Raw genomic sequence first — 23,070 nt, 5'->3', positions numbered from 1 at the left:
GAGAGAGAGAGAGAGAGAGAGAGAGAGAGAGAGAGAGGGAGAGACACTGACTCTTGTGTATGATTTTAGATTTTCTAGATGTTATCTTCCAGAAAGACAGACACTTCCAGGTACCAGACAGATTGGAGATACTCCGTAGGGGGAGGGGTAGTAGGCAATAAATTGTAACGGAGTTACTGATGACTCATCCCCACCCTCTCTCCCTCTCTCCCCCTCCTCTCTAGTTGGTGATAAGGTCCCTGCTGATATCAGACTCACCTCTATCATCTCCACCACGCTGCGAGTGGACCAGTCCATCCTGACAGGGGAGTCCGTGTCGGTGATCAAGCACACTGACCCTGTCCCCGACCCCCGTGCCGTCAACCAGGACAAGAAGAACATGCTGTTCTCTGTGAGTCTCCTTCCATCCTTCTCTCCTCCTCTCCTCCTCTCCATCTCTCCATCTCGCCTTCCTTTTCTTATCTAAGAAACTTCCTTGCTCTCTGTGTTATTATTAACCCACTTCCCTCCTCACCGCTCGGGAATCTTCTGCTCACATCTTCTGCTCCCCCCCTTCCTTTCTCTCCCACTTCCTCTCTCTCTCTCTCTCTCTCTCTCTCTCTCTCTCTCTCTCTCTCTCTCTCTCTCTCTCTCTTTCTCTCAAATTCAAATTCAAATTCAAAAAATGCTTTATTGGCATGACAAAATGAAAGCAATTCAACGATGAACATTATTACAAAACAGTCCAGACAACCCAATACAACAACCCTCCCTCCCTCCCTCTTTATATTTACAGTGGACATGGGTGCACATGAGTGCCTGATCCCCGTGCTCCAGGGTCTGTCTCTCTGTCTCTCTCTGTTTCCCTCTCTCTCTGTGTCTCTCTCTTTCTCTGTGCTGTATTCTCTCTCTCAATTCAATTTTTCCAATTTCAATTTCATTTTTTTTTAAATTTCAAGTGCTTTATTTGCATTACTGATTTTTACAAGTATTGCCAAAGCAATGATGGGAAGATTCCATGTCAGCTCCTGACATGTGATCGGGGCATCTAGTGGGTTTTGATTGTTTTTGATTATTTTTTTCCAAATCATGTAATTTTGGATGATAGTGGTCTGATCAGAATTTTGTGTGTCTTCAACTGGTTGATATACTGGTGCCAGTTTCCCAGGAGTTTTGCTCAATAGACTCTTCGATGTCGTTTCATTTTGGGATGTGTGCTCTTGTGGTTTCTTTCAGAGCAGGTTCTTGTAGTGCTGTCCAGCCTGGCGATAGCTGGGGCGCAGTTCCTGCCTGTGGGGCTCACTGTGCTTGTTAGATAGCTGTCTGAGGACCTTTCTGGCAGCCGCACGTTGGCTATCAAACCAGATTTCATTTTGTTTTGTCTTTTTGTTTGTACATTTTGTATTGAAAGTTTGTATTTTAGATTTTTTTGCTATAATTTCAAGTATTTCATTTAGTTTTTTGATTGCTACATTTAATCCAATTTTATTGGGCTCATATTCTGTAGACTGAAAATTGTTTAACATGTTTTCAGTCTCTGGGCTGCTCATATGTTTAAATTCCTCTGTACAGCTTTCTGTCCATTTCTAACGGGGTTTGAGTTGAAAGAATTTCTTGGGGGGTTCTTGTTCCTGGATGATTTGTGTTGATCATTTTAGGTATAGTGTTATTTGATTGTGGTCAGATAAGGGTGTTTGTTGCCTGAATATAAAATAATTTATTAATTCTGGGTCTATATCAGTTATGGTATAATCTACCACACTATTCCCTAGAGCCGAGGTTTCCTCTGTCTCTCTCTTTCTCTCTCTCTCTGTGCTGTATTTGCTGTATTTAAAAATGAACCATATCAGTGTATTTGTGAGTTAATGTTGTTTCTTCTGCTGATCGTAGATCAGCAAAAAGCACCGATATGGGATGTAGAGAATTGGCGTGATATGGAAAATGAACAGAGACACAGCGACAGCCTCAGAGCCAGAGACACAGCGACAGCCTCAGAGACACAGCGACAGCCTCAGAGACACAGCGACAGCCTCAGAGACACAGCGACAGCCTCAGAGACACAGACAGACACAGCCAGACAGAGACACAGCTCAGAGACACAGCAGCCTCAGACAGCCTCAGAGCCACACACACAGCCTCAGAGACACAGCGACAGCCTCAGAGACACAGCGACAGCCTCAGAGACACAGCGACAGCCTCAGAGCCAGAGACACAGCGACAGCCTCAGAGACACAGCGACAGCCTCAGAGCCAGAGACACAGCGACAGCCTCAGAGACACAGACACAGCGACAGCCTCAGAGCCAGAGACACAGCGACAGCCTCAGAGACACAGCGACAGCCACAGAGACACAGCGACAGCCTCAGAGACACAGCGACAGCCTCAGAGCCAGAGACACAGCGACAGCCTCAGAGACACAGCGACAGCCACAGAGACACAGCGACAGCCTCAGAGACACAGCGACAGCCTCAGAGACACAGCGACACAGCGACAGCCTCAGAGTCAGAGACACAGCGACAGCCTCAGAGCCAGAGACACAGCGACAGCAGAGACACAGCGACAGCCTCAGAGCCAGAGACACAGCGACAGCCTCAGAGACACAGCGACAGCCTCAGAGACAGAGACACAGCGACAGCCGACAGCCTCGAGACACAGCGACAGCCTCAGAGACACAGCCTCAGACACAGCGACAGCTCAGAGACACAGCAGACAGAGCCTCAGAGACACAGCGACAGCCTCAGAGACACAGCGACAGCCTCAGAGACACAGTGACAGCCTCAGAGCCAGAGACACAGCAACAGCCTCAGAGACACAGCCAGCCTCAGAGACACAGCGACAGCCTCAGAGACACAGCGACAGCCTCAGAGCCAGAGACACAGCGACAGCCTCAGAGACACAGCGACAGCCTCAGAGACACAGCGACAGCCTCAGAGCCAGAGACACAGCAACAGCCTCAGAGACACAGCGACAGCCTCAGAGACACAGCGACAGCCTCAGAGCCAGAGACACAGCGACAGCCTCAGAGACACAGCGACAGCCTCAGAGACACAGCGACAGCCTCAGAGACACAGCGACAGGCTCAGAGTCAGAGACACAGCGACAGCCTCAGAGACACAGCGACAGCCTCAGAGACACAGCGACAGCAGAGACACAGTGACAGCCTCAGAGCCAGAGACACAGCGACAGCCTCAGAGACACAGCGACAGCCTCAGAGACACAGCGACAGCAGAGAGAGACACAGCGACAGCCTCAGAGACACAGCGACAGCCTCAGAGACACAGCGACAGAGTCACAGCGACAGCCTCAGAGACACAGAGACAGCAGAGACGACAGCGACAGCCTCAGAGACACAGCGACAGCCTCAGAGACACAGCGACAGGCTCAGAGTCAGAGACACAGCGACAGCCTCAGAGACACAGCGACAGCCTCAGAGCGACAGCCTCAGAGACACAGACAGGCTCAGAGCCAGAGACACAGCGACAGCCTCAGAGACACAGCGACAGCCACAGAGACACAGCGACAGCCTCAGAGACACAGAGACAGCCTCAGAGCCAGAGACACAGCAACAGCCTCAGAGACACAGCGACAGCCAGCCACAGAGACACAGCGACAGCCTCAGAGACACAGCGACAGCCTCAGAGTCAGAGACACAGCGACAGCCTCAGAGACACAGCGACAGCCTCAGAGACACAGCGACAGCCTCAGAGACACAGTGACAGCCTCAGAGCCAGAGACACAGCGACAGCCTCAGAGACACAGCGACAGCCTCAGAGACACAGCGACAGCCTCAGAGCCAGAGACACAGCGAGAGACACAGCGACAGCCTCAGAGCCAGAGACACAGCGACAGCCTCAGAGTCAGAGACACAGCGACAGCCTCAGAGACACAGCGACAGGCTCAGAGCCAGAGACACAGCGACAGCCTCAGAGACACAGCGACAGCCTCAGAGACACAGCGACAGCCTCAGAGCCAGAGACACAGCGACAGCCTCAGAGAGAGACACAGCGACAGCCTCAGAGACACAGCGACAGCCTCAGAGCCAGAGACACAGCGACAGCCTCAGAGACACAGCGACAGCCTCAGAGACTTTGTTATTAAAGTCAGGAATCAGAGACACAGTGACTTTTTCAGAGACAACATGGCTACAGGCATTTAATCATTCAGACACAGCGACAGGCTCAGAGACACAGCGACATGTTCAGAGACACAGCGACAGGCTCAGCACTCAGAATGCACTCTGAAATTGCCTCAGAGACATTTAAATTGAAGTTGTCCCTGAATCTAAATCAATCCCAAAAGACCAAGAACCGGAAAAAAATGGTGCACCCAGTAAAGGCTCTCCGCGTGGAATGCAGCGATGTGCCTCAGAGCCAGGAGAGCCTCAGAGACAAATCCAGCCTCAGACCCTGACCGTTCAATGAAGAAAAGAAATACAGAAATATGCTGGGCATCTTGCTGGAGGAGAAGTTGACAGCCTCAGTGTTAGAGACACAGCTCAGCCTCAGAGAGCTGAGGGACACAGGACAGCAGAGTGAGACACAGCGACAGCCTCAGAGACACAGCGACAGCATGCAGCCAGAGACACAGCGACAGCCTCAGAGCCAGAGACACAGTGACAGCCTCAGAGTCAGAGACACAGCGACAGCCTCAGAGACACAGAGACAGCCTCAGCAGAGACAGCTCAGAGTCAGAGACACAGTGACAGCCTCAGAGCCAGAGACACAGCGACAGCTTCAGAGACACAGCGACAGCCTCAGAGTCAGAGACAGAGACAGCCTCAGAGCCAGAGACACAGCGACAGCCTCAGAGACACTGCGACAGCCTCAGAGACACAGCGACAGCTGCAGAGACACAGAGACAGAGCGACAGCCTGAGACATCTTCCCCCCCCCAGCGACAGCCTCAGTGTATGATACAGCGACAGGCTCAGAGGCCAGAGAGACACAGCGACAGCTGCACAGCAGAGAGGAGATGAGCAGAGAGAGTCAGAGACACAGTGACAGACTCAGAGCAGAGACAGAGACTGCAAACAGCCTCAGAGACAGTGGCGGCTGGTGGCAGAGAGGAGATGAGCAGGGGTGGGGTCCAGGGGGTTGACCTCAGTGGTAGAAGCACTGTCCATGGATCTGTTTCTCGTTGGAAACGCAGAAAAAGTTTGCTCTGCGGTGTCTTATCGTGGTAAATTTTCCGATCACTTTATATCAAAATCAGGAATGTCAGCCATCGTGTCTTTTCAATTGATAACATGGCTAAGGCATTTAATCATTCATACATTAAAAAAAAATAATATAAAAAGCGAGATGTTGAAATACCATTAATATATTTAGCACTCCGAATGCACTCTGAAATTGTAAGGCTGCACATTTAAATTGAAGTTGTCCCTGAGCTAAATCAAGGCTGTGCCCAAAAGACCTGGAGAACGCTGCACAGCAGAGAGGAGCTCTGCATCTTGCTGGAGGAGAAGTGGAGCAGAGAGGAGATGAGCAGCTTAATGTTTCTACTCACTAGTCTCGCGACGCTTGTCGTAATCTCCTCACCTCGTCTTACTCGCCGTGTCAATCACAACAAGAGTAGCGAAGTACCCAGAACTCCCTGTCCTGCGTTGCACGAAGAAGAGTCGTCGGGCCTGTCTTCTGTCGACGAGGTCGTCGACGCAACACACACGCTGCGAAACACAGTCTCTCGACGTGCAGAGAGGAGATGAGCAGAGCTCTGCACAGCAGAGAGGAGATGAGCAGAGAGGAGATGAGCAAGGAAGAGATGAGCAGAGAGCTGCACAGCAGAGAAATAATGAGCAGAGAGCTGCACAGCAGAGAGGAGATGAGCAGAGCGCTGCACAGCAGAGAGGAGATGAGCAGAGCACTGCACAGCAGAGAGGAGATGAGCAGAGAGGAGATGAGCAGAGCGCTGCACAGCAGAGAGGAGATGAGCAGAGCGCTGCACAGCAGAGAGGAGATGAGCAGAGCTCTGCACAGCAGAGAGGAGATGAGCAGAGCGCTGCACAGCAGAGAGGAGATGAGCAGAGCGCTGCACAGCAGAGAGGAGATGAGCAGAGCGCTGCACAGCAGAGAGGAGATGAGCAGAGCGCTGCACAGCAGAGAGGAGATGAGCAGAGCGCTGCACAGCAGAGAGGAGATGAGCAGAGTGGAGATGAGCAGAGTGCAGATGAGCAGAGAGGAGATGAGCAGAGAGCTGCACAGCAGAGAGGAGATCAGCAGAGAGCTGCAGAGCAGAGAGAAGATCAGCAGAGAGCCGCACAGCAGGGAGGAGATCAGTTGGTTACACAAGAACAGTGTGACCCTGATAACACGGAGAGCCTGCTTCAGGATCTACCCAGCCTGAGTGAGGAGGAGCAGAGTGGAGTGGATACAGTTTTGACCTTCGAGGAACTGACCACTGCCATCACACAGCTCCAGCAGGAAGGCGCCTGGGATAGACAGTTTTCTGGAGAGAAAATTACTGCCTCAGCTGGTGCAGGCAGTGATCACACTGCTGCCCAAGAAAGGAGACCTCTGCCTTTTAAGAGCTGGAGACCGGTGTCACTATGTGCTGATTTTAAAATAATTCTCTAGATATTTTATGATCCTTTTATTTGTTTAAAACCTGTTTTTAAGGAAAACATGATTTTTTTTTTATGATTTTAATGCTGATGCGCTGGGGAGGGATAGGCCGATCTCCCAGGCAGCAGGAATCTTTATTTTCTTGTGTTTTTACCTTATTGTATTGTAATGGATTTTAATTCGAATGATTAATAAGGGATCATAAAAAGTCAAAGTCTTTGATGTATTTTTTCTCTATCTCTCCCTCTCTCTCTCCCTCTCTCTCTCCCCTTCTCTCTCCCCTCTCTCTCTCCTCTCTCTCTCTCTCTCTCCTCCCTCTCTCTCTCTCTCTCTCTCTCTCTCTCCCCTTCTCTCTCCCCTCTCTCTCTCTCCCTCTCTCTCTCTCTCTCTCTCTCTCTCCCTCTCTCTCTCTCCCTCTCTCTCTCTCCTCTCTCCCTCTCTCTCCTCTCTCCCCTCTCTCTCTCCCCCCTCTCTCTCTCTCTTCTCTCTCTCTCTCTCTCTCTCTCTCTCCCCTCTCTCTCCCTCTCTCCCTCTCTCTCTCCTCTCTCCCCTCTCTCTCCCTCTCTCTCTCCCTTCTCTCCCTCTCTCTCTCCCCTCTCTCTCCTGTCTCCCTCTCTCTCTCTCTCTCTCTCTCCTCACTGAGCTGTATATTCTCTCTCTCTCTCTCTCCTCACCAAGCTGTGTATTCCCTTTCTCTCAGGGCACTAACATCGCAGCTGGCAAGGCGCTGGGCGTGGCCGTGTCCACGGGTGTGAACACGGAGATCGGTAAGATCCGTGACCAGATGGCGGCGACGGAGCAGGAGAAGACCCCCCTGCAGCAGAAGCTGGACGAGTTCGGAGAGCAGCTCTCCAAGGTGATCTCGCTGATCTGCGTGGCTGTGTGGCTCATCAACATCGGACACTTCAACGACCCGGTCCACGGGGGCTCCTGGATCCGAGGCGCCGTGTACTACTTCAAGATCGCCGTGGCCCTGGCCGTCGCTGCCATCCCAGAGGGTACCTGTCTGTCTGTCTGTCTGTCTGTCTGTCTGTCTGTCTGTCTAAGTCTTTATACAGTACATCTGTCTGTCTATCTGAGTATCTGTGTGTCTGTCTATCTATCTGTACTGACATCATATTCTCTCCCCCTCAGTACAGTGTGTAATACCTCCTCTCCCCAACCCTCTCTTCCCCCCAGGTCTCCCTGCTGTCATCACCACCTGTCTGGCTCTAGGTACAAGGCGCATGGCGAAGAAGAACGCCATCGTGAGGAGCCTGCCCTCCGTCGAGACCCTGGGCTGCACCTCGGTCATCTGCTCAGACAAGACAGGCACCCTGACCACCAACCAGATGTCTGTGTGCAAGGTGAGAGAGAGAAACAGCGAGACAGATACACACTGAGACACACACTGAGACACACTGAGACACACACTGAGATACACACTGAGACACACTGAGACACACACTGAGAGATACTGAGACACACACTGAGACACACACTGAGAGATACTGAGACACACACTGAGATACACACTGAGAGATACTGAGACACACACACAACAGTTTCACACTCACATGCACTCACATTCACAGACAGTACAGTATTATACCCAGTCTGACACCTCTCCCTCTCTCTCTCCCTCTCTCTCTCTCACTCTCTCTCTCACTCTTTCCCTCTCCCTCCCTCAATTAAATTCAGTTCAAAGATGCTTTATTGGCATGACTACAGCAGAAGTATTACCAAAGCAATTGCAAAATAAATATTAATAAAAACATCATATCAAATAATTACAAATTAAAAAGATACAAAAACATTTAAATAATACCAACACATATAAAGATATTTATTTGTACACAGGTGTATGATAGAAGGGAGTTTCTGTAAGGTTTTACTGGTCCTGTTTCAGTTCATGTCTGATATACAGGCTCTCTCCCCCTCTCTCCCTCTCTAGATGTTCACTGTCGATAAAGTTGAAGGTGACGTCTGCAGCCTGAATGAGTTCAACATCTCCGGCTCCAAATACACCCCCGAGGGAGACGTGTGAGTATCGGACCTCAAAAAACTACAGCCCCCACAATGCCATGCTCACCCAGACCCAGTGTGCAGTGCACCGGGGGATTCTGGAAGCTGTAGTTCTTTTCTTAGCCTACCAAGTTATTTAATACCCTTTGAAAAGGACATAGTTTAAAAACTACAGCACCCACAATGCCTCACTTACCGGGATCCAGTGTCCAGACGTTTTTAAAATGAAAAACTGCAACTTCCACAGATAGTACTGAGGTTAACATGTGTGTTTCTGTCTCTCTATGTATCTCTCTTTGTCTCTCTGTGTCTCTCTCTTTGTCTGTGTGTTTGTTTGTCTCTTTAAGGACCAAGAATGACAAGCAGATCAAGTGTGGTCAGTATGATGGCCTGGTTGAATTGGCCACAATCTGTGCTCTGTGCAACGACTCCTCCCTGGATTACAACGAGGTACAAACCACTCCCTCCTCTCCTCCTCCTCACACTCCCCCTCTCTACTCCCTCTCCTCCTCCTCACACCCACCCTCTCCACTCCCTCCTCTCCTCCTCCTCACACTCCCCCTCTCCACTCCCTCCTCTCCTCCTCCTCACACTCCCCCTCTCCACTCCCTCCTCTCCTCCTCACACTCCCCATCTCCACTCCCTCCTCTTCTCCTCACACTCCCCCTCTCCACTCCCTCCTCTCCTCCTCCTCACACTCCCCCTCTCCACTCCCTCCTCTCCTCCTCACACTCCCCCTCTCCACTCCCTCCTCTCCTCCTCCTCACACTCCCCCTCTCCACTCCCTCCTCTCCTCCTCCTCACACTCCCTCTCTCCACTCCCTCCTCTCCTCCTCACACTCCCACTCCCCACTCCACTCCCTCCTCTCCTCCTCACACTCCCCCTCTCCACTCCCTCCTCTCCTCCTCCTCACACTCCCCCTCTCCACTCCCTCCTCTCCTCCTCCTCACACTCCCCCTCTCCACTCCCTCCTCTCCTCCTCCTCACACTCCCCCTCTCCACTCCCTCCTCTCCTCCTCACACTCCCCCTCTCCACTCCCTCCTCTCCTCCTCCTCACACTCCCCCTCTCCACTCCCTCCTCTCCTCCTCCTCACACTCCCCCTCTCCACTCCCTCCTCTCCTCCTCACCACCCCCCTCTCCTCTCTCTCCTCCCTCCTTCTCACACTCCCCCTCTCCACTCCCTCCTCCTCCTCCTCCTCACACTCCCCCTCTCCACTCCCTCCTCTCCTCCTCCTCACACTCCCTCTCTCCACTCCCTCCTCTCCTCCTCCTCACACTCCCTCTCTCCACTCCCTCCTCTCCTCCTCCTCACACTCCCCCTCTCCACTCCCTCCTCTCCTCCTCCACATACTCCCCATCTCCACTCCCTCCTCTCCTCCTCCTCACCACACTCCTCCTCTCTGAACCCCCTCCCCTTCTCTCTCCTCCTCCTCCTCCTCACACTCCCCCTCTCTACTCCCTCCTCTCCTCCTCCTCACACTCCCTCTCTCCACTCCCTCCTCTCCTCCTCCTCACACTCCCTCTCTCTCACTCCCTCCTCTCCTCCTCCTCACACTCCCCCTCTCCACTCCTTCCTCTCCTCCTCACACTCCCCCTCTCCACTCTCTCCTCTCCTCCTCACACTCCCCCTCTCCACTCTCTCCTCTCCTCCTCACACTCCCCCTCTCCACTCCCTCCTCTCCTCCTCCTCACTCCCCCTCTCCACTCTCTCCTCTCCTCCTCACATTCCCCCTCTCCACTCTCTCCTCCTCCTCCACTCCCCCTCTCCACTCTCTCCTCTCCTCCTCGCACTCCCCCTCTCTGCTTACTTCTCTCCTCCTCACATTCCCCCTCTCCACTCCTCCCCCTCTCCATTCCTCCTCCTCACATTCCCCCTCTCCACTCCTCCCCCTCTCCATTCCCTCCTCACACTCCTTTTCCACTCTATCCTCCTCACACTCCCCCTTCTCTCATTCTCTCTTCCTCTCTCCTCCTCACACTCCCCCTCTCCACTCTCTCCTCTCCTCCTCACACTCCCCCTCTCCACTCTCTCCTCTCTTCCTCGCACTCCCCCTCTCTACTTACTTCTCTCCTCCTCACATTCCCCCTCTCCACTCCTCCCCCTCTCCATTCCCTCCTCACACTCCTTTTCCACTCTATCCTCCTCACACTCCCCCTCTCCTCCACTCTCTCCTCCTCACACACCCTCTCTTCACACCCTCCTCTCCTCTTTCTTACACTCCCCCTCTCCACTCTCTCCTCTTCTCCTCCTTAAACACCCCCTCTCCACTCCTCACACTCCCCCTCTCCACCTCCGCACACTCCTCTCTCCACTCCCTCCTCTCCTCCTCACACCCCTCTCCTCCTCCTCCTACTCACACTCCCCCTCTCCACTCCCTCCTCCTCCTCCTCCCCCCTCTCCACCCTCCTCTCCTCTCCTCCTCCTCCTCCTCCACCGCGAGGAGGTGAGGGGAGGAGAGTGTGGGGGGGGAGGGGAGGAGGAGGAGGGGGAGACGGAGGTGTGGAGGGGTAAAGGGGGGGAGGAGAAGAGGAGTAGTGTGGAGAGGCAGAAGAGAGAGAGAGCTTGCTGCATCATGAGAGAGAATCGCAGCTCTCTCTCTCTCTCTCTCTCTCTCTCTCTCTCTCTCTCTCTCTCTCAGTCTAAGGGTATCTATGAGAAGGTTGGTGAGGCCACAGAGACTGCTCTGTGCTGCCTGGTTGAGAAGATGAATGTTTTCAACACTGAGGTCCGCAGCCTGTCCAAGGTGGAGCGAGCCAATGCCTGCTGCTCCGTGAGTACAGAGTCCCCAAATACACCCCACACCGTCTCTAAACACACCCCACACCACACTCCTCCTCTCTGAACCCCCTCTACCCTTCTGGCTCCTAAAATACACCTTCTACCCCCTGTAAACACACCTTTGCCCCTCCTCTATCAACAGCCTTGCCCCTCCTCATTAAAACAGGGTCTCTAAACTCCCTCCCCCCCCTCTTCCTCTCTCAGGTGATCAAGCAGTTGATGAAGAAGGAGTTCACTCTGGAGTTCTCTCGAGACAGGAAGTCCATGTCTGTGTACTGCAACCCCGCCAAGGCATCCCGCGCAGCTGTGGGGAGCAAGCTGTTCGTCAAGGCGAGTCCCGCAATCGCACGCAAATCACACACAAATCACACGCATACCACACACAGTCACAATCACTCCAATCAATCACATGCAATTCCAAGCAAACACAATCCCAGAATCACATCCGTGTGGCTCACACATGCAATTCCTGCATTCTGTTCAACATTTCCGTCTTCCCCCCCCAGGGCGCCCCCGAGGGTGTGATTGACCGCTGTGCCTACGTCCGCGTGGGGACAACCCGCGTCCCCCTGACCACCCCGGTGAAGGACAAGATCCTGACAGTGATCAAGGAGTGGGGGACGGGCCGGGACACCCTGCGCTGCCTCGCCCTCGCCACCCGCGACTCGCCCCTCAAGTTGGAGGAGATGAACCTCGAGGACTCCACCAAGTTCGTAGAATATGAGGTGTGTGTGTGTCTCTCTGTGTGTCTGTCTGTCTGTTTGTGTGTCTGCTGGAACTGCTCCTCCCCTCCTTTCCACTCCCCCTTTCCTCATTTCTCCTCTCTCTGAATTTGAATACCCCCTCCCAACTCCTCTTCCCTCTCCCTCTCCTCTGTATTGAAGGTTCTCCCCTTTTCTCTCCTGTCTCTCCCCCCCCAGAATGACCTCACCTTCGTGGGCTGTGTGGGCATGCTGGACCCCCCCCGCAAGGAGGTGACGGGATCCATCCAGCTGTGCCGCGCCGCTGGCATCCGTGTCATCATGATCACTGGTGAGGAACATGCGAGCAAGACGCTTACAACACACACACACACAGAACACAAACACACAGAGAGAAAGAGAGAGAGAGACACACACACAAACACACAGAGAGAAAGAGAGAGAGAGAGAGAGAGAGAGAGAGAGAGACACACACACACACACACAGAACACAAACACAGAGAGAGAGAGAGACAGAGAGAGAGAGAGAGAGAAAGAGAGAGAAAGAGACACACAAACTGTAATGGGGGTGTTACCTGCATGGGTCATCACTGATAATAAGTCAGACACAGAGCAAGTGGTGTTGACATACCACACAGGCGAGCAGATTTAATAAACACACAGGTGCTGCCCCTAGGGTACCAGCAATGGAGCGCTAGTGTCAGCACACACACACGCACACACACACACACACACTTCTCTCTCCATTCCCCTGCCACACTATGTATTTATTTTCTATTTCTATCTGTCTTATGATCTTATAAGTTATCTCTCTCCATCTGTTTTATTAAACCCCTCTCTCCTCTCTCCTCCCCTATATCTCCCTCCCTGTCTCTCTCTCTCCCTCTCTCTCTCTCTGTTCAAATATATATATATTAACCTCTCTCCTCTCTCTCCTCTCCCCTATCTCTCCTCTCTCATCTTCCCTTCACCAACACTTCTCACCTCTCTCTCCCGCCTCTCCTCTCTCTCCTCTCCTCTCTCCTCTCTCTCCTCAATTCAATTCTATAAGCTTTATTGGCATACAAGAATACACAAGTTTTGCCAAAGCAATTAAAATGCATGAAAACACAAACAACAATAAACACACAAACAACAAACAGACAAAACGTATACACATGTTTTCAATGCAGATTAGTTTTTGTCTCTTAGACTGTGGCAGGCAATAACATATTCTGCAGCTAGTCAAGATGTTGTCCCCACTTCTGATATTTGTCATTTGTCTGTTTCTGTGAGGTGGGTGAAGTCACTGATGTGACTCGTGAATTTGGGTATGAATGTGTCTCTGAACAGCTAGTATTTGGTTCAGTGCAGTATGAAGTGGAGCTCTGTCTCTGTGTGGCTTGGCTCAGTGCTCACACACTCTCCTCTCTCTCTGCAGTATGAAGTGGAGCTCTGTCTCTGTGTGGCCTGGCTCACAGTGCTCACACTCTCCTCTCTCTGCAGTATGAAGTGGAGCTCTGTCTCTGTGTGGCCTGCCTCACTCACACTCTCTCCTCTCTCTGCAGTGTGAAGTGGAGCTCTGTCTCTGTGTGGCCTGCCTCACAGTGCTCACACTCTCCTCTCTCTGCAGTCTCTGTCTCTGTGTGGCCTGCCTCACAGTGCTCACACACTCTCCTCTCTCTGCAGTGTGAAGTGGAGCTCTGTCTCTGTGTGGCCTGCCTCACAGTGCTCACACTCTCCTCTCTCTGCAGTGTGAAGTGGAGCTCTGTCTCTGTGTGGCCTGCCTCACAGCGCTCACACTCTCCTCTCTCTCTGCAGTATGAAGTGGAGCTCTGTCTCTGTGTGGCCTGGCTCACAGTGCTCACACTCTCCTCTCTCTGGGTCTCCAGGTGGATCTGTGTCAACCCTTTTCAATTGCTAAATTATGATCACTCCAGTACCTAAAAAGTTTTCTCTTGTACAGTGATCAGTAAGGCAAAACAACCTAGCTCAGCTCTACAAGCATTTGCTTGGAGCATTCCTGTGCAACTGCAGGATGTTTTTGCAGAATTCCTGTTGGGCTTTTGTCCCAGTTACTGTACTCACAATTTTGAGTAGGGCCCCAAACTTCACTGCTGTGCAAAAGGATTGGTTGATAATCTTGTTTTTTTGTTCGTTTTTAGCTTAAAGTCCATGTTTCACAATACTGCTCCAGCAGGTTCAGACTTTACTGGAGCCCGTGCTCTGTGGGAGATAACAGAACCAGATCATCAGCATCGAGCAAACATTTAATCTGAGTGTCATCCAGAATTACTCCTGGGACAGACTGCTCCAGCACTGTAGCCAGACTCATCCACATAGATGTTAAAGAGAGTTGCACCCTTGTCTCACTCCCCTGGCTTGTGTGAAAAACTTTTGTTCTTAATTTTCATGCTATTATTTTCTGAGCTCATTGATTTAATAATATTGTACATCCTGTACCACTTTGGAGGAGTTTGATGAAGAGACCAGGGTGCCAGATTGATTCAAAGGCTTTTTTAAAGTCGATGAAACAAGCAAGCACTTTGGTCTGATTGACATACTTGTTAATAATGGTCTGCAGGGTGTACATGTGAGCTGTAGAGCTGGTCTTTACTCAGCATGCTGTGTTCTGTCAGAAAGATCAGTATTCGGGTGTTACTGTTTTACACAGATGCCCCTATATTTATTAGGGTATACTTTGTCTCCATTTTTATAAATTGGTGTAACGAGCCGAGACATCTTTGATGGTTGAGGTGGGCTTCGTCATACAGGTGTTTGAGCTGGAGGGCTTGGTGATGGGTGCACACAGGGGAGGCGAGCTCAGCTCTTTGAGATCTTCCTGTTAATCTCATGAATAATGTGTTTTGGTACATCTTTTCTCAGCAGCAATGTGGAAACAATGATTTTGCTGGTGGGGAATTGCTGTGTGGCCAGTTAGGACCAGTCAATCCAGTGATTTGGGCAGGTTGTTTGGCCCTGTGTGGAGTATGATGTATTTTGGGGCTACAAACTGTGCTTTGGCTATAATCTGGAAGATTTATATGACGAGCTGGTGAGAAAGAGGAGGTTTCTCCTCTGCAATCTCTTCTCTCCTCTGTCAATCAATCTTTATCAATCTTCATTTGTATAGCGCCTTTCATAGTGGACCACCATCACAAAGCTCTTTACAAGATGCAGTAAATACAAGACACACACGCAATCCTCTCCCCTCTCCCCTCTCTCCTCACTCCCTTCTCTCCTCAGTCCCTTCTCTCCCCTCCTTTCCCCCTCTCTCTGTATATATCTTTATTAACTGCTCTGCCCCTTCTCTCTCTCTCTCAGGTGATAACAAGGGCACAGCAGTGGCTATCTGTCGTCGTATTGGAATCTTCGGGGAGGATGAGGAGGTGACCGGCCGCGCCTACACGGGCCGTGAATTCGATGACCTCCCCCCTGCCGAGCAGAGAGAGGCAGTGAAGAGAGCCTGCTGCTATGCCAGAGTGGAGCCGTCCCACAAATCCAAGATCGTAGAGTTCCTGCAGTCCTTTGATGAGATCACCGCCATGGTGAGGGACCAGATTCAATATCTATATTAATATCAATTCATATCTCTTTCAGATCCAAGATCGTAGTGTTCCTTCTAAAAAGGGAATTCTCTTTCTTCTCCTCTCCTCCTTATCTCATATTGATGACCCCCCCCCCCCTCTCAGACGGGTGATGGGGTGAACGACGCCCCCGCTCTGAAGAAGGCTGAGATCGGTATTGCGATGGGCTCCGGCACGGCCGTGGCGAAGTCAGCCTCTGAGATGGTGCTGGCCGATGATAACTTCTCCTCCATCGTGGCCGCCGTGGAGGAGGGCAGAGCGATCTACAACAACATGAAGCAGTTCATCAGATACCTCATCTCATCCAACGTGGGGGAGGTGGTGTGGTGAGAGAGAGAGGCTGCTGCGTTTGAGGATGGTGCTGGGCCCGGATGAGAACTTATCCTCCAATCGTGGCCGCCGGCAGAGGAGGGCCCCCCCGATCCGGAGGAGAGGCCGCCGCAGGCGTAAGAGCGATATCTCAACAACAGAGGTGGAGGTGTTGGATTACCTCAGACAGAGGGCATGTCTGTGGGGGACAGAGGGAGGGGCTGCTGTCTATCTACACTATCTCTGACTGAGTCTCTCTCACTCTCTCTCTCTCTCTCTCTCTCTCTCTCTTACTCTCTCTCTCTCTATCTATAGATCTCTCTATTCTAATATAATATATATATATTATATATATTATATATGTCCTCCTCTAAGCTCTCCTCTCTCCCCTTCTCCTCTCCTCTCCCCTCTCCTCTTTCCTCTTTCCTCTTTCTTCTCTCCTCCTCTAACCTTTTTCCTCTTTCCTCTTTCCTCTCTCCTCTAACCTCTCCTCTCTCCTCTCCCCTCTCCCCTCCTCTCCTCTATCTCCTCGTTCCCCTTTCCTCTCTTTCCTCTTTCCTCTCTCACCTCTCTGGTCCCCTCTCTCCTCTAACCTCTCTCTCCTCTCTCCTCTAACCCCCTCCTCTCTCCTCTTCTGCCTCAGTATCTTCCTCACTGCTGCGCTCGGACTACCCGAGGCTCTGATCCCCGTTCAGCTGCTCTGGGTGAACCTCGTAACAGATGGCCTCCCCGCCACGGCCCTCGGGTTCAACCCCCCCGACCTGGACATCATGGGCAAGCCCCCCCGCAGCGCCAAGGAGCCCCTCATCTCCGGCTGGCTGTTCTTCAGATACCTGGCCATTGGAGGTGAGTCCCTCAGTCTGTCTGTCCCTCCGTCAGTCTGTGTGTGTGTGTCTCTGTATGTGTGTCTCTATGTGTGTATCTCTGTGTGTCTCTGTGTCTGTCTATGTTTCTCCATGTGTGTGTATGTCTCTGCTTTTTAACTAGTGCTGAGATACTGTTTTCATGCTCTCTCTCCTCCCTCTCTCTCTCCCAGCCTATGTTGGCGCTGCCACTGTTGGAGCCGCTGCCTGGTGGTTCTTGTACGCTGAGGATGGACCCGAAGTCTCCTACTACCAGCTGGTGAGGAAACTGAGATAGAGAGAGAGAGAGAGAGAGAGAGAGAGAGAGAGAGAGAGAGAGAGAGAGAGAGAGAGAGAGAGAGAGAGAGAGAATTCTTCGCACAGGGTCGTGGAGTGAGACAGGGCTGCAGTCTGAGCCCAACACTGTTCTACATCAATGAGTTGGATACAGTGCTGGAACAATCTGCAGTCCCTGGTCTCACTTTACACAACACAGAAATGAAATTCCTGCTCTACACAGATGACCTGGTCCTGCTGTCCCCCACAGAGCAGGGACTTCAGCAAAGCCTGTCACTGATAGAGCTGTACTGTCAGAACTGGGCCCTGGCACTAAACCTGGACAAGACCAGAGTTATGGTCTTCCAGAAAAAAAACAGATCTCAGGAAGCAGGTACTGCACATTACCTGGGTCTGACTGTCAGTGCATCAGGGAGCTTTCAAATCAAACAGAAATCGTGCATGCAGAATTCTGTAAAAATATACTAACAGTGCAGAGAAAAACAGCAATGCTTTTTCATGCATGCAGGGCTGAATCATCTCACTACCAACTGATTCTTAATATTAAAAAGAGCACTAAAATACTGGGTTCAATTAAACTACAGCAGCGCAAAATCCTACCATGACAATCCCAGACCAGTCAAGAGCTCAGCTCAGAGAAGAGGCCCCTCAGCCAGCTGTTCTGAAGCTCACTGCACTGAGGGCACTGACATCAGCCAGCTTCAGGACAGCACTGCTAAAACAATGCCAGTCAGAGTCAACCAAATTATATCACCTCAAAAACTCACTCACTGGGACAAAGAAACTAAAACACAAAGCAAACTTGAATGCTGTCAGGCCCTGAAAAGAGACTGGTCAGGGTGAGAGACACAAAGCAGAGGCAGATCCTGACCAAGTACAGACTCAGTGACCACAACCTGGCCATTGAAAAAGGCGACACAGACACAGGTCACTGTGGACTGGGAGAGGCTATGTGGAGACTGTCGACTGCACTTTCTATTACACTGCAGTAAATGCACACAAATAAGGGACACATTCTTCCCACACGTGACCAGTCCAGGGAGAGTGGCAGTCCTACTGGGCGAGGGACACACAGCCCCACTGGCTGCCTAGTATGTGTGTGCCTGTCACAGGCTGACACACAGTGAGCGCTCTGCACAGGGGCACTGACAGGAGGGGATCATTTGTTTATTTACTGTGTTCAGTTTTACATTCCTACTTCTTTATTCAATGATTCCTTTTCATTGTTGATGTTCATAGTGTTTGTATTATATACTGCACTTGTAACTGCTTTGACAACACCGCTAATGTTGTCATGCCAACAAAGCACCTTTGAATTTGACAGACTGACACACTAAGACACAGAGACACAGATGCAGAGACAAAGACAGACAGAGACACAGAGACATAGATAAAAAGACAGAGAAACAGACAGACATTCCTCTCCTCTCCCTCTTTCTCTCCTCCTCTCCTATCCTCCCTCTCTCTTACTGCCTGTCCTCTCCTCTCACTCTTTCCCTCCTCCACTCTTCCTATACTTCTCCCTCTCTCTTACTCCATCCTCTCCTCTCCTCTCACTCTTTCCCTCCTCCACTCTTCCCTCTCTCTTACTCCATCCTCTCCTCTCCTCTCACTCTTTCCCTCCTCCACTCTTCCTATACTTCTCCCTCTCTCTTACTCCATCCTCTCCTCTCCTCTCACTCTTTCCCTCCTCCTCTCCTATACTCCCTCTCTCTTACTGCCTGTCCTCTCTCACTCTTTCCCTCCTCCACTCTTCCTATCCTTCTCCCTCTCTCTTACTCCATCCTCTCCTCTCCTCTCACTCTTTCCCTCCTCCTCTCCTATCCTCCCTCTCTCTTACTGCCTGTCCTCTCCTCTCTTCTCTCTCACACCCAAGTTCAAGTTCAAGTTCAAATACTTTATTGGCATGACAAGTTCAACAAGTATTGCTAAACATACACTGCATGAACACACGAAACAAACATGAAATAGAGAATGATATATGTGAGCCTGGCTAGTTGTGTCTCTGGCCCTGTGGCAGGACGCTACAAACTCTGTAGCTACCACTGGCCCCTCTCTCCTCTCCCCCAGTAAGACCTGCAGTTTCTCCTGTTGGCTCGGGAGAAGTAAGCCCTCTAATCTGTCTGCCAGTCTGAGGGAGTATCTCTCTCTCTCAGCTCTGTACCTCCCTCTCACAGTGGAGGATGAAGTGGGTCTCAGTCTCAATCTCTCCACTGTGTCTCTGGGTTCAGTCGCTCCTCTCTGGGTCTCCACTGTGCTCTGTGCTGCCCATTTCAATAGCCAGTTTGTGGTCACTGATTCTGGTTTAGTTAATAGACTTTTGGTTTTGGGGTTCTTGATGATAATGAGATTCTCTGCCAGGGTGTATTCTCTGTTGAGAGAACTGTAGAGGGGGTGCCTGTTTTGGTGTTTAATCTGTTCTCTCCAGTAGAGGGGGTAGTTTTCTACCAGGGCAGAGCCTAGTGTCTTTTCAGTGCCTTGTGTCTGGTGGGTTCAGTGCCAGGGCTCTCCTGGATATTAATGGAAGTTTTGGAGGGTGCAGGTAGGAATGTAAACCTGGTTTAAGTGCACTGCCTGAGACTGATTCCAGTGCTTGAAGTGGAGGGAGTTTACACTGCTGAATTGAGTTCTTCCTTTGTGTATGGGGATCAGCAGAGGGACTCTCCCAGCTCTGCAGCTGTTGTTGGGGGATTCTCTGTGTGTGTGTGCAGGACCTCTTCACGGAGCAGGTGGTGCGTGATTTCTGTGGGGGTTTTATCCCACTTTGAGTAATCTGAACTCATGACCCCAGACTTCACTCCCAGAGAGCAGGATTGTCTGAATTACTTCACCTTCACCTCAGTGTGAGGGACAGGAGGACCAGGTCACTGCGTACAGCAGGCACTTCACCTCAGTGTGAGGGGCAGGAGGACCAGGTCACTGCGTACAGCAGGCACTTCACCTCAGTGTGAGGGGCAGGAGGACCAGGTCACTGCGTACAGCAGGCACTTCACCTCAGTGTGAGGGGCAGGAGGACCAGGTCACTGCGTACAGCAGGCACTTCACCTCAGTGTGAGGGGCAGGAGGACCAGGTCACTGCGTACAGCAGGCACTTCACCTCAGTATCAGTGTGCAGGGACAGGTGGACAGGTGGTCACTGTGTACAGCGTTATTAAGACATAAGAACATAAGAACCTAAGAAAGTTTACAAACGAGAGGAGGCCATTCGGCCCATCTTGCTCGTTTGGTTGTTAGTAGCTTATTGATCCCAAAATCTCATCAAGCAGCTTCTTGAAGGATCCCAGGGTGTCAGCTTCAAACAACATTACTGGGGAGTTGATTCCAGACCCTCACAATTCTCTGTGTAAAAAAGTGTCTCCTATTTTCTGTTCTGAATGCCCCTTTGTCTAATCTCCATTTGTGACCCCTGGTCCTTGTTTCTTTTTTCAGGCTGAAAAAGTCCCTTGGGTCGACACTGTCAATACCTTTTAGAATTTTGAATGCTTGAATTAGGTCGCCACGTAGTCTTCTTTGTTCAAGACTGAACAGATTCAATTCTTTTAGCCTGTCTGCATATGACATGCCTTTTAAGCCCGGAATAATTCTGGTCGCTCTTCTTTGCACTCTTTCTAGAGCAGCAATATCTTTTTTATAGCGAGGTGACCAGAAATGCACACAATATTCAAGATGAGGTATTAATAGTGCATCCCCGATTCTACCAGTCCCGTTTAGGTCCAGGAGTGGTCACCTGAGTACAGTAAGTGCAGTCACAATCCCCGTGTGGGGGGCAGGAGGACCAGGTCACTGCGTACAGCAGGCACTTCACCGCAGTGTGAGGGGCAGGAGGACCAGGTCACTGCGTACAGCAGGCACTTCACCTCAGTGTGAGGGGCAGGAGGACCAGGTCACTGCGTACAGCAGGCACTTCACCTCAGTGTGAGGGGCAGGAGGACCAGGTCACTGCGTACAGCAGGCACTTCACCTCAGTGTGAGGGGCAGGAGGACCAGGTCACTGCGTACAGCAGGCACTTCACCTCAGTGTGAGGGGCAGGAGGACCAGGTCACTGCGTACAGCAGGCACTTCACCTCAGTGTGAGGGGCAGGAGGACCAGGTCACTGCGTACAGCAGGCACTTCACCGCAGTGTGAGGGGCAGGAGGACCAGGTCACTGCGTACAGCAGGCACTTCACCTCAGTGTGAGGGGCAGGAGGACCAGGTCACTGCGTACAGCAGGCACTTCACCTCAGTGTGAGGGGCAGGAGGACCAGGTCACTGCGTACAGCAGGCACTTCACCTCAGTGTGAGGGGCAGGAGGACCAGGTCACTGCGTACAGCAGGCACTTCACCTCAGTGTGAGGGGCAGGAGGACCAGGTCACTGCGTACAGCAGGCACTTCACCTCAGTGTGAGGGGCAGGAGGACCAGGTCACTGCGTACAGCAGGCACTTCACCTCAGTGTGAGGGGCAGGAGGACCAGGTCACTGCGTACAGCAGGCACTTCACCTCAGTGTGAGGGGCAGGAGGACCAGGTCACTGCGTACAGCAGGCACTTCACCTCAGTGTGAGGGGCAGGGCTGGGATGGGCTCTCACTCCTCTCTCGACTTTCCCTCCTCCTCTCTCACTCTCGCTTTTCTCTTTCCTCTCTCCCTCATTACACCTCCCTCCCTCCCCTATACACCCTCCCTCATTACAACTCCCTCCCTCCCTCCCCTATACACCCTCCCTCATTACAACTCCCTCCCTCCCTCCCCTATACACCCTCCCTCATTACAACTCCCTCCCTCCCTCCCCTATACACCCTCCCCCCTCAGCAAGCAGGCACACATTAACCACGACTCCGATACACAATCCGTCAGTACACTACCCATCTCCCGATAGCAACCCTACCGCAGTAACACCTCCATAAACTCCCCTCACACCCGCGCTCAGTACACAGCCTCGACACCGAGCACAACCGGCCTTCATTGAAACGCTCCGCACTCTCCCCTCGACAAACACGCCCTCATTACACCTCCCTCTCTCCCCTATACACCCTCCCTCATTACACCTCCCTCTCTCCCCTATACACCCTCCCTCATTACACCTCCCCCTTCCCTCTACACCCCTCCATCATTACACCTCCCTCCCTCTACACCCTCCCTCAGTACACTCCCCCCCCTCCACTATACACCCTCCCTCAGTAAACTCACTCCCTTCTCCTCCTCCCTCCCTAGTACACCGCTATCATTGTACAGGTTTGTTTTGTGTTTCGGGGGCAGTGTAACAGGAAGTGCATCTCTGTCTCCACCTCTCCCAGTGATAGCACTGTCTCTTTTCTTTCAGGAGTGGTCACTGAGTCTGTAATTGGTCATGATCTGCCTTTGTTTTGTATTTTTGACCCTGACAAGATACTCTGCCAGGGTAAAACTTTTTTTAGGGCCAAATAGCATTCTACTTTACTATGTGATTTAATTTGTGTTTTTCCAATGGAATGTATATTTGTTTTCCAAGTTCTCTCCCTCTCTCTCTCCCAGTCTCACTTCATGCAGTGCACGGAGGATAACCCTGACTTTGAGGGTGTGTCGTGCAAGGTGTTCGAGTCCCCAGCTCCCATGACGATGGCTCTGTCTGTGCTGGTCACCATTGAGATGTGCAACGCCCTCAACAGGCAAGTCACATGCTTATAACACGCTTATTACACACTTAAAACAAATCCATTCGCCCAGGGTTGTTTTGATAAAGAGTGTGTCTGTCCAATTATGTTATCAATTATATAGATCCTGCTGACTGCATCGAAGTAAACCTCACTAGAAACTAGGATTGCAGGCAGGATGTCAAACACTAGGGGAAAAGATTTACACTTATAAAGTAACCCTTTTTTTTTCTCTCTCCTCCCTCCCCTCCACAGTCTCTCTGAGAACCAGTCTCTCCTCAGGATGCCTCCCTGGGTTAACTGCTGGCTGTTGGGATCAATCTGCCTCTCCATGTCTCTGCACTTCCTCATCCTCTATGTCGATCCTCTGCCTGTAAGAACCACCTTCCCTTTCCCCCTCCCTCTCCTCTCTCAATACTCT

The 23,070-nt window shown here is 51.5% G+C and overlaps 1 protein-coding gene across 2 annotated transcripts in view; it reads left to right on the top strand.

Annotated features, from left to right (window-relative positions):
* LOC121307343 (sarcoplasmic/endoplasmic reticulum calcium ATPase 1-like) overlaps positions 1–23,070 on the top strand; it is a 44,780-nt gene that overhangs the window by 14,844 nt on the left and 6,866 nt on the right. For both annotated transcript variants that reach the window (XM_041239519.1, XM_041239520.1), the window contains exons 6-20: positions 225–391; positions 7,238–7,535; positions 7,717–7,883; positions 8,471–8,559; positions 8,889–8,991; positions 11,184–11,315; positions 11,528–11,653; positions 11,830–12,048; positions 12,244–12,355; positions 15,328–15,551; positions 15,696–15,916; positions 16,543–16,745; positions 16,936–17,021; positions 22,531–22,664; positions 22,905–23,022. In XM_041239519.1, the coding sequence (XP_041095453.1) occupies positions 225–391; positions 7,238–7,535; positions 7,717–7,883; positions 8,471–8,559; positions 8,889–8,991; positions 11,184–11,315; positions 11,528–11,653; positions 11,830–12,048; positions 12,244–12,355; positions 15,328–15,551; positions 15,696–15,916; positions 16,543–16,745; positions 16,936–17,021; positions 22,531–22,664; positions 22,905–23,022 (2,399 nt within the window). The remainder of the gene's footprint in view (positions 1–224; positions 392–7,237; positions 7,536–7,716; positions 7,884–8,470; positions 8,560–8,888; positions 8,992–11,183; positions 11,316–11,527; positions 11,654–11,829; positions 12,049–12,243; positions 12,356–15,327; positions 15,552–15,695; positions 15,917–16,542; positions 16,746–16,935; positions 17,022–22,530; positions 22,665–22,904; positions 23,023–23,070) is intronic.

This window comes from Polyodon spathula, chromosome 55 (assembly GCF_017654505.1).
Source record: "Polyodon spathula isolate WHYD16114869_AA chromosome 55, ASM1765450v1, whole genome shotgun sequence".
NCBI lineage: Eukaryota > Metazoa > Chordata > Actinopteri > Acipenseriformes > Polyodontidae > Polyodon > Polyodon spathula.
Note: the sequence above shows the minus strand (reverse complement) of the source record. Positions and strands in the feature narration are given on the sequence as shown.